Source organism: Gambusia affinis, linkage group LG12, assembly GCF_019740435.1.
Source record: "Gambusia affinis linkage group LG12, SWU_Gaff_1.0, whole genome shotgun sequence".
NCBI classification, from domain to species: domain Eukaryota; kingdom Metazoa; phylum Chordata; class Actinopteri; order Cyprinodontiformes; family Poeciliidae; genus Gambusia; species Gambusia affinis.
In genome coordinates this window covers 8,207,559-8,218,849 of record NC_057879.1, presented here as the reverse complement: position 1 = coordinate 8,218,849, position 11,291 = coordinate 8,207,559, and the positions used below count along the sequence as shown (strand labels likewise).

The 11,291-nt window shown below is 39.9% G+C and overlaps 1 protein-coding gene across 1 annotated transcript in view; it reads left to right on the top strand.

The window, feature by feature from the left end:
* col6a1 (collagen, type VI, alpha 1) overlaps nt 1–11,291 on the top strand; it is a 37,459-nt gene that overhangs the window by 1,079 nt on the left and 25,089 nt on the right. Inside the window, exons 2-14 of the mRNA XM_044133344.1 lie at nt 36–165; nt 1,558–1,758; nt 1,845–2,004; nt 8,770–8,883; nt 8,968–8,988; nt 9,456–9,476; nt 9,565–9,609; nt 9,691–9,744; nt 9,863–9,907; nt 10,549–10,575; nt 10,656–10,682; nt 10,782–10,826; nt 10,919–10,972. Coding sequence (XP_043989279.1) covers nt 36–165; nt 1,558–1,758; nt 1,845–2,004; nt 8,770–8,883; nt 8,968–8,988; nt 9,456–9,476; nt 9,565–9,609; nt 9,691–9,744; nt 9,863–9,907; nt 10,549–10,575; nt 10,656–10,682; nt 10,782–10,826; nt 10,919–10,972 — 944 coding nt within the window. The remainder of the gene's footprint in view (nt 1–35; nt 166–1,557; nt 1,759–1,844; nt 2,005–8,769; nt 8,884–8,967; nt 8,989–9,455; nt 9,477–9,564; nt 9,610–9,690; nt 9,745–9,862; nt 9,908–10,548; nt 10,576–10,655; nt 10,683–10,781; nt 10,827–10,918; nt 10,973–11,291) is intronic.

The window sequence follows — 11,291 nt, the reverse complement described above, 5'->3', positions numbered from 1 at the left end:
TGATTGGGTGATATTTGGTTTGCCCTGTGAAACAGACTGTCCTGTTGATCTTTTCTTCGTGCTGGATACATCGGAGAGCGTCGCCCTCAGACAGAAGCCTCCCAACTTTTATATCGACCAGATTAAAGAATTCACCAAACGCTTCATAGATGAGCTCAAGGAAATGTAAGACAAACACACACACACACACACACACACACACACACGCACGCACTATGCAATACAGAAAACCAAAATGTCACCATGGAAACGAGGTGAAAATATGGCGAAATCCTTTGATCTTTGTATTGGACCTGATTAAAGGGCGATATTTGGCCACGCCCACCACCAGGAACTCTGGGCTCTGTATGGTTGCAGTGTTCCTGCTCCTAAATTTTATAATAGCTTAGCAGCTTTATTCTAATTTATTTGGCTGTCTTAAGGCGTCACATTATTAGTTAGATGTTACGTAGCAAGGTTAAATAAACTGTAAGCACCATGAAAGATGAATGGGGCAGCGGCTGCCTCTTGTCCACTAGTCTGACACTCAAATGTTCTTATTAAGTTATAAATCTTGGTTAATTTATCGCATTTATAGTACACTCTTTGCAATTTTTGATGCCCTGCACACCACAGAACTATGGGGTAGAACTATCTGTATCATGCTTTTAGATTTCTTTCTACATTAACTTCATGTTTTATCTGTAAGTAGTTTATATTCAAACAGTCGACATAATCTCACCCGCTGTTGGTTCTTGTTTGGTCTTTGGGTTGTTGTGTGTAGATTTCACATTTAATTATTCAAACTCATGTTTATTGTTATTATATCAAATATTTTTATATACATTTTCTCTTTGTTTCAACGTAAATACAGTTTCAAATAGGGCAAGTCGTGTTGTTTGCTCTGCCCAGCTATAACAAAAAGCATTTTCCTTCTTAGACTAATATCCAAGATAATCTAATCTGATCTAATATAATCTACAGTGGTGTTCAATGAATTAAAACATCATTCAGAAGTTTGCTGTTTACAGTAACTTAAAAGATTATTTTAGTCTGACAAACAGGCCTCATCGGAACAAACTAAAATTTATAGAAGATCACTGAAATCTAATCTAATCTACAATCATATTCAATAAACTACAACTTTATGGAATAAATAATTTATTTCAGTAACTTACTAGATGCATTTAATCTGAAAAACAAGCCTCATTGGAACACATATTCTAATTTACAGGATTGCACTCTAATCTAACCCAGAGTAATCTAGTTTAATCTAATCTGATCTGATCTGATCTAATCTAATCTGTAGTCATATTCAAGAAATTACAACTTTACTGAATAGATAATTTATTTCAGTGACTTAAAATAAACATTTGATCTGAAAAACAAGCCTCATTGGAACACAAATTCTATTTTACAGAATAGCACGCTAATCTAATCTAATCTAATCTAATCTAATCTAATCTAATCTAATCTAATCTAATCTAATCTAATCTAATCTAATCTAATCTAATCTAACCAAATGCATGTTCCCTCTCTGCACCCAGTCTCACCTCAGTCTCCCCCTCTGCCTCCCAGGCGTCACCAGTGTGACCGCATGCTGATGTGGAACTCAGGAGCTCTACACTACAGCGACGACGTCATCCTCGTGCGAGAGCTGAGCGACATGCGCACCGAACGCCAGGCCCTGAAGAACGACATAGACGGCATCACCTACATCGGCAAGGGCACCTACACCGACTGCGCCATCAAGAGGGGCCTGGCGGAGCTGCTCGTCGGGTAGAGGAGACGCCACATGCACTACGCCTACGCTGGAGAAGATGACGCCTCTGGTCGTATCTGAGCGTGTGCTTGCACTGTTGCAGGGGCTCCCACTACCACGAGAACAAGTACATCGTGGTGGTGACGGACGGCCATCCCATCACTGGCTACAAGGAGCCATGTGGAGGCGTGCAGGAGGCCGCAAATGAAGCCCGGCAGCATGGAGTGAAAGTGTTCGCCGTGGCCATCTCACCTGACCAGGAGGTACGAAACTCTCACACGCAGCCAGAGGCAGTTCTACGTGAAACACTCCTTAACCACCACACTTTATCTCAATATCTAATTGAAATACACGCCTCAGGTCAGGTATTTACTCACACTGTATAGAAATAGATTTTTCTCTCGTTGGCCGTAAATCTAAGACTAAACATTTCCTGTTTTAACGTGGGTAGAATACTCAAATTTATTTCTGCTTCTGCCTTCAGACAGAAATTAGTTTGCTACAAAATACAAAAAGCAAAAACATCCACAAAAGACATTGCTTTTATTGTGTTAAAACACTTAATGGAAGAAATAAATCATGCCATAGTGCATTAAATGCGTGGCGCTCTCCAGATTCAGTTTAGCCTTTGCTCTCACACGCTTGGCGTATATTTGTTGGAGCTGGGCTTGCTTCACTCCAGTTATCTTTCTTGCCACATTAGTGAGCCTCATCAACTTGTTTTTACTACACAAGGTAACTAAACCAAGCCACACAGCAATACCAAAGAACAGATTGAATAAAATACAATCAATAATAACTTTAAAAGAGTTCAGTTTAAAAAGAAAAAAAAAGGCGCTGCTGAACCTTTAACCATGTCTGATTAAAAGTTCAGCTTACCGGGTGTGCTGTGGTGGCGTAGGGGATAGTGCAACCGACGTTTGGAGGCCTTGAGTCCTCGACGCGGTCGTCGTGAGTTCGATTCCTGGACCCGGCGACATTTTCCCTATGTCTTCCTCCCTCTCCTTCCCCCCTTCCTGTCAGCCTACTGTCACATAAGGGACACTAGAGCCCACAAAAGACCCCCTGGAGGGGAAAAAAAAGAAAAGTTCAGCTTACCATCAATACTGGTCCCCAAGTATTTGTACTCTGTTGCAATTTCAACTTCCAAGTCGTGAGTGACTGTTCAATTGGGATTTCCGAAAGTCGATGGACATATCTTTGGTTTTAGATGCATTAATTGACAAGATTCATTGACAAGAACAAGTCCTTACACTGAGTTGTGAAGTCCTCTACTACAGCGCCATGCTCAGTTTCATCGTCATTTCAGAGACTCATTGTAACAGATTATTATGCCCTAAATAGGTTAGGAAAAACCTGAGGATGATGGCATGGATTTGTAAACCTCTGATAGGTTAATTCACAACATTTGAGTTAAATGAAGGAACTTCTTGGCAGGTATTTTAAGGCAACACCTCAAACCTGTGTGACATCATAGTGAAAAACAAATAGCCGAGATACCAGGAAGTGTATTGTGTGTTTCCTCAGGTCAGGTCTGATAGCATGGAGAAATTCATACAGTTCAGGAAGGAGGTGGATTTTGGATCCCAATGATGTAAATGTGTTTTTGTGATCAATATGCGTGTCAGCGCCAGAACAAAAGCACAAAAAAAAAACTGTATCACGTAAATGCACCTGATTTATTTTACCATAAGAGGAAGATTTTTAAGCTTATGTTGACATTTAAAACTATGCTTTGTGAACTCTCAGAAGGTTTTATTTTATATTTATGAAGTTTATAATTGAAACCCCATACAATTATGATTTATTTAGTTCATGTTTATGCATTTTGGAGGGAGACACTCAGTTTGCGCAAATACTGTGGAAAAATAGCCTAAAACGTAAAGCAATATCAGACGTGGTATGGCTGTTTCTACGCAGTTTTCCTCACAACACTGAGGTTGATTTAGTGTTTTTCTGTGGCATGCATTCTGGATCAATGTGGTGAAGCCTTCTTGATAACCTGTTACTAGCTGTGATCAGTATAGAAAGATTAATAAAGTCTTTCTTTTTGTTTGTTTGTTTATAATTAGCAAAAGGAGTCCCGGGTCGGGGCGGTTCAACCAGTTACAGCCAGTTAGCAATTTGCAAAGCATATTTAACAAAATGATTCAATTAATTACAGAGATAAATAAAGACTTCACTCTTGATTATTTTTTTCTACAGATAAGATTTCCATGTTTCTGGTACATTAAAGAACTAAAGTTGACACAATGTGGGAAACCTTTGCTTCTTGAGGCCATGAGAACTTCGTCAGGCCAGTATGTACATTAATGATAGGGCCATTTCATAAACTCATAAACAATTCCTAAATAAGGAGAACAGTGTTGTTTATCTGTCTGCAACTCTACTTACATTGCTACAGCTATGTGGTGTACCAAAAAGATTTTCCGCTAAATGCATCTTATTTATTTTACCATAAGAGGAAATGTATTGGTCCATTACAAAGACAAAATGAAGATAAGAGTGAAGTAAAGATCTGAGAGGTCTGGAAGGCTGATAATACAGCAGATCTTTACTGTATTGTAGTGCTGAGCTGTTCAGTTTTCTACAAACTGAGCTGTTTGTTAGAAAACAGTAGCGCTGTTCTCTGAGCTACTGGGAGCCAGTTTAAGGACTTCAGAACTGGTGTGATGTGCTCTAACTTCCTGATTTAGTGAGAACGCTTTCTGGATCAGTTACAGCTGTCTGCTTGTTGTTTTAGGCAGACCTGTGAGGACACTGCAGTAATGAAGGCGACTAAATGTAAACACATCAATTAGTTTCTCTAGATCTGGCTGAGACATTAGTCCTTTAATCCTAGAGATGTTGTTCATGTGATAGAAGGCCGACTCTGTTTTAACGTGGGTAGAATACTCAAATTTATTTCTGCTTCTGCCTTCAGACAGAAATTAGTTTGCTACAAAATACAAAAAGCAAAAACATCCACAAAAGACATTGCTTTTATTCTGTTAAAACACTTAATGGAAGAAATAAATCATGCCATAGTGCATTAAATGCGTGGCGCTCTCCAGATTCAGTTTAGCCTTTGCTCTCACACGCTTGGCGTATATTTGTTGGAGCTGGGCTTGCTTCCCTCCAGTTATCTTTCTTGCCACATTAGTGAGCCTCATCAACTTGTTTTTACTACACAAGGTAACTAAACCAAGCCACACAGCAATACCAAAGAACAGATAGAATAAAATACAATCAATAATAACTTTAAAAGAGTTCAGTTTAAAAAGAAAAAAAAAGGCCCTGCTGAACCTTTAACCATGTCTGATTAAAAGTTCAGCTTACCGGGTGTGCTGTGGTGGCGTAGGGGATAGTGCAACCGACGTTTGGAGGCCTTGAGTCCTCGACGCGGTCGTCGTGGGTTTGATTCCTGGACCTGGCGACATTTGCCGCATGTCTCCTTCCCCCCTTCCTGTCAGCCTACTGTCACATAATGGACACTAGAGCCCACAAAAGACCCCCTGGAGGGGAAAAAAAAAAAAAAAGTTCAGCTTACCATCAATACTGGTCCCCAAGTATTTGTACTCTGTTGCAATTTCGACTTCCAAGTCGTGAATGACTGTTCAATTGGGATTTCCGAAAGTCGATGGACATATCTTTGGTTTTAGATGCATTAATTGACAAGATTAATTGACAAGAACAAGTCCTTACACTGAGTTGTGAAGTCCTCTACTACAGCGCCATGCTCAGTTTCATCGTCATTTCAGAGACTCATTGTAACAGATTATTATGCCCTAAATAGGTTAGGAAACACCTGAGGATGATGGCATGGATTTGTAAGCCTCTGATAGGTTAATTCACAACATTTGAGTTAAATGAAGGAACTTCTTGGCAGGTATTTTAAGGCAACACCTCAAACCTGTGTGACATCATAGTGAAAAACAAATAGCCGAGATACCAGGAAGTGTATTGTGTGTTTCCTCAGGTCAGGTCTGATAGCATGGAGAAATTCATACAGTTCAGGAAGGAGGTGGATTTTGGATCCCAATGATGTAAATGTGTTTTTGTGATCAATATGCGTGTCAGCGCCAGAACAAAAGCACAAAAAAAAAACTGTATCACGTAAATGCACCTGATTTATTTTACCATAAGAGGAAGATTTTTAAGCTTATGTTGACATTTAAAACTATGCTTTGTGAACTCTCAGAAGGTTTTATTTTATATTTATGAAGTTTATAATTGAAACCACATACAATTATGATTTATTTAGTTCATGTTTATGCATTTTGGAGGGAGACACTCAGTTTGCGCAAATACTGTGGAAAAATAGCCTAAAACGTAAAGCAATATCAGACGTGGTATGGCTGTTTCTACGCAGTTTTCCTCACAACACTGAGGTTGATTTAGTGTTTTTCTGTGGCATGCATTCTGGATCAATGTGGTGAAGCCTTCTTGATAACCTGCTACTAGCTGTGATCAGTATAGAGAGATTAATAAAGTCTTTCTTTTTGTTTGTTTGTTTATAATTAGCAAAAGGAGTCCCGGGTCGGGGTGGTTCAACCAGTTACAGCCAGTTAGCAATTTGCAAAGCATATTTAACAAAATGATTCAATTAATTACAGAGATAAATAAAGACTTCACTCTTGATTATTTTTTTCTACAGATAAGATTTCCATGTTTCTGGTACATTAAAGAACTAAAGTTGACACAATGTGGGAAACCTTTGCTTCTTGAGGCCATGAGAACTTCGTCAGGCCAGTATGTACATTAATGATAGGGCCATTTCATAAACTCATAAACAATTCCTAAATAAGGAGAACAGTGTTGTTTATCTGTCTGCAACTCTACTTACATTGCTACAGCTATGTGGTGTACCAAAAAGATTTTCCGCTAAATGCATCTTATTTATTTTACCATAAGAGGAAATGTATTGGTCCATTACAAAGACAAAATGAAGATAAGAGTGAAGTAAAGATCTGAGAGGTCTGGAAGGCTGATAATACAGCAGATCTTTACTGTATTGTAGTGCTGAGCTGTTCAGTTTTCTACAAACTGAGCTGTTTGTTAGAAAACAGTAGCGCTGTTCTCTGAGCTACTGGGAGCCAGTTTAAGGACTTCAGAACTGGTGTGATGTGCTCTAACTTCCTGATTTAGTGAGAACGCTTTCTGGATCAGTTACAGCTGTCTGCTTGTTGTTTTAGGCAGACCTGTGAGGACACTGCAGTAATGAAGGCGACTAAATGTAAACACATCAATTAGTTTCTCTAGATCTGGCTGAGACATTAGTCCTTTAATCCTAGAGATGTTGTTCATGTGATAGAAGGCCGACTTTGTAACCGTCTTTATGTGGCTCTGGATGTTCAGGTCTGAGCCCATCACCACACTCAGATTTCGGCCCTGATTGGTAGATCCTAGTTGTAATAACTAAAGCTGTGTGCTGGCCCTACATTGTCCCCGTTTAGGACCAAAATAATAACTTCAGTTCTGTTTCCGTTCAGCTGGAGAAAGTTGTTTCACATCCATACATTGATTTTTTTCTAAGCAACTGTTCAGTGCTTTAATGAGTTCATAAAACTTGGTGATTGTAATGTAGCTGTGCATCATCTGCATTGCTATGCTAACTAATCTTATAACTTGAGCTAGCGGGAGCAAGTAGATGGTAAATAAGAGGGTCCCCGGTGTTGAGCCTTGGGGTACCTTGAGCTCTGATGATGAAGTTACATATTGACATGAAAAAATTCTTGTAAGATTCAAAGGAATTGAGTATTGGACCAGAGAGTCCTACCCGACCCTCCATTCGTTTCAGTAGTACGTCATGGTCAACAGAGTCAAATGCCGCACTGAGGTCCAACAGAACCAACACTGTGGTTCTTCCACAGTCTGCATTTATGTTGATGATACTGAACACTTTAACGAGTCTCAGTACCGTGGTGAGCCCGGAAACCAGACTGGAAGACGTCAGAGGCGTTGGTCTTTGTTAGAAAGTAGTTTAGTTGTTGAACGGAAGACCAAAGATTGGCCTGTAACTCTGCGGTTGTGATCAGTCCAAGTTGTTCTTTCTTTTTTTTTATCAGTGGTTTGATAACTGCCGTTTTTAAAACCTGGGGAGAAACACCTCACAAGAGGGAAGAGTTTTCTGTCTGAATCAAATCTGGTGCAACGACAGGCAGAACTTTCTGAAGAACTTTCTAAAGGAAAGCCGTAGGAATGATAGCAAGAAAACAGGAGGAGCTGAATTAATTTATAATTTCTTTTAGTTGTTATTTTGTTTGCTTGAACCAGTAGAATTGTTTCATTTTTTCCAGATTGATTTTGATGGGGCGTGACATTGGTAATGGGGCTTGATATTGATGTACTGACAGTATGATTTTCAGAATTTTTCTCAGTGAAAAAGTTAGCAAATTTCCTCCAGGTCCTGGTAGAGTGGAGCTAAAGAGATGTTGTTAAGTGGATGATTAACACACATTTTTCTAACCATTTATTTCTTTATCTTCATCACAATGTTCCCATGGTTTTTTGAGAGCTTTAGAAACTAACCCGCTGAAAATATTCATCCATTGTGGAGCTTGAAGGCAGAGAAACTGCATCCAACAGGTCCAATGTATTGTTAACATGTAGAAGTTGCATGTGTGGCACTTAAATTATAATATCCCACCAAATATTGAATCCAGACAGTCGATACACATGAAAGTGCATACATTTGTCGATATGTTGGAAAGCTATAATATGGAGTATATATGCACTATATACCCCATTTCCCCTTACATATGCAAAGATGTTTGATTTATTTGTAATGTGTATGTATGGCATATTGATTCTTCTCTGACGATTACTTCAAATGCAAATCTTACTGGTGCAAGCAAAGTACATTAATGAAATTTTGACCTAGTTTGTACAAATTTGATCCAAACGTTCTTCCTGCTGTGTAAACATTACTACATAGAAGCTAACACTGGAAGAGTCTCGTTACAGTTCATCTGTAATCACAGGTACAGTTATAGCAGCTTGTTTAGATGTAAAGGTAAATTAATGTCTCTGTCTTTTGGTCTCACCAGGACACCAGACTGTCCCTCATCGCCACAGACCAGAACTACAGGCAGAACTTCACTGCTGCGGATGAAACCAGATCAACGAAGATGAAAACTATCCGAACCATCATCGACATGATTGTATGCTTTATTTTTCATTATTTCCTACCTTAAAAAGTTGAATTTACATCGAACTAATCAATTTCTATTTCTTTTTCTTCGCAGACAAATGAGACAAAGGATGTGGTATGTTTCTCTGATAACATCTTGGTGGTGGAAATTTACTTGATGTTTGGAATTTCTGAACATTAATGCTGTTCATCTCTGTAGTCTGAGATTGTGGTAGTCTAAAACCAGGCAGCCACTAAACACGACTAGCTCCTCAGGTTCATCCTTTAGCATGCTAGCTTAAATCTGCCTGATACGTTCTGTAGCCAGCGAGGTAAAGTTGTCCATTTAAGGATTATGGTGATTCTTGTCAGTGCCTGGACCCAGTCAGGCCTGCCCAACTCTGACAATGACAGGAAGCAGGGAATGGTTGCTAAGGAAGTGTGTATAAAGCTGAAATGACTTAGAAAGGCTAATTAAGATGGCTGCGATAGCGACTGTTTTGGCTTCTTCTCTCCTTCCCTTAAAGTGACGGTTACTTTGTAGACATCCAATGTTGTTTACCAGCCTCTTCCTGTTTTCACATTTCTCTTCTCTTTTTGCAGTGCTGCTCCTTTGACTGCAATGTAAGTATCCATGCTTTAGTCTCTCCCCAGTGTGAACCCTTATCTGTCCTGTGTTGTATTCAGCGAGTATCTTTGGTGATAATTGCAGGCTTCTGGGGGCCCAAAAGGACCTGATGGGGACCCTGGCGCCAAGGTGGGTCGTCTGTCATTCGAACGGAAGCCAATCGAAGGCATAAAACGTGAAAACTCACAATTACTTTTTCTCCTTCTTCAGGGAGAGACGGGGCGACCAGGAATGCCAGGAGAGAAAGGAGATGTCGGCTCTGATGTAAGTCCCTCCACCTTCTTTCATGACGACGTGCCTGCCAGATGAGGGAGATGTCAGCACATTTTCCTGAATCTGTTTGGCCCCATCAGACGAGGTAATTTGTGTATCTCTGTCACAGGGAAACGAGGGGGATCCTGGTCCAGTTGGTTACAGTGGGATGAAGGTAAAGTTCATGAAGGAAATCTAAGACTGACATTAACACTTTTAGCATTATGATATCAACCAAAGAAACTCTTATTGTAACACCATTTCTTCCGTTTTTAATTTTTTTCTTTTTACATTTCATAGTTTCTAAATATATATGAGGTGACTTGTTGGTAGATTTGGCTAATTCTGTTGTCTGAAGCGGGATGAAAGTAAGAAGTCAATGTTTACCTTCAGATACTTGTAGACAGCTAATTATTGATGTGTTTTCATGGAATTGTGCAAACAAGGAACAACAATCAACATAAGCCAAAAAGAAGTCATTAAAACCATAGTAGACAGCATCAGACAGTCTAGCGAGGCTAACAGCTAGCATTAGCATTGAGTCATGTTACAGCTGAGTACAACTAACAGTTTGCATTAAAAGATTTGTTTGTTGACAGTTATTGTATTTATATTCAGTTTTTCCTCCATAGTGTCACTTCCTGTGACATCAGAATGTCAACATTGATCTTTTTTTTTTTTTTGTGGTTCAAATTAGATTATGTATGAAGGTAACATCAGCTTGCTACGTGAAAATTTAACGTCCCAGGATGTTTATTCCTACACTTGGAGAAGACATTATGATGGCAACACTGATGTGTGTTTTTGTGCTTGTAGGGAGACCGCGGTGGACGAGGAGACAAGGTACTGTCAGATATGACGACTCGTCGTTTTACAACTTGTCCTGAGCATGCTCAGTTCTGATTCATGGTGTTTTTCTGCAGGGCGAAAGGGGGCACAAAGGCTTCAAGGTAAACTCATCCTGATTGTCTTACCTTTGATCTGACAATGTTTTCTAGCTGTAAACCTCATTCTGATGTCCGTTTCTTCCATCTGTTCTTCCTTTTCAGGGTGACAAAGGCCAAAGAGGCCTGGATGGAATCGATGGGCAAAAGGTAGGAGTGGGCACATGCCGCCGCCGCTCCTCCTTTTCCTGTTTCTTTGATGATTGCGTTCCAGCACGTCTTTTTGTTTTCATTCTCATCAGGGTTTAGCTGGTTACCCCGGCCTCCCCGGCTGTAAAGGCGCTCCCGGATCAGATGTGAGTTTAACGACTTGACCCTAGAGTAATCTTGTTGTCACGGTTTTGACTTGTTCTCTCAATGCATTTGAGTCGCATGTTCCAGATGGCTTGGAATGTAGCCAATAGGGAAGAAGCAGAAATTTCCCTGGGTGTTGGCCAACAAAGGTTTTGAAATCTCTGAAATCAAGATAAGCTCAAAATAGTTGTGATTGGGGGCGTGGCCTAGGTCTCAAGCTGGAGTAGACGTGTTTTGAGGGAGCTCCGACTCAACTCCACCATTATTTCACCCTAAATAATATTTAAATTTCTGCCTAGCATATTCGTAGTGCACCATCGC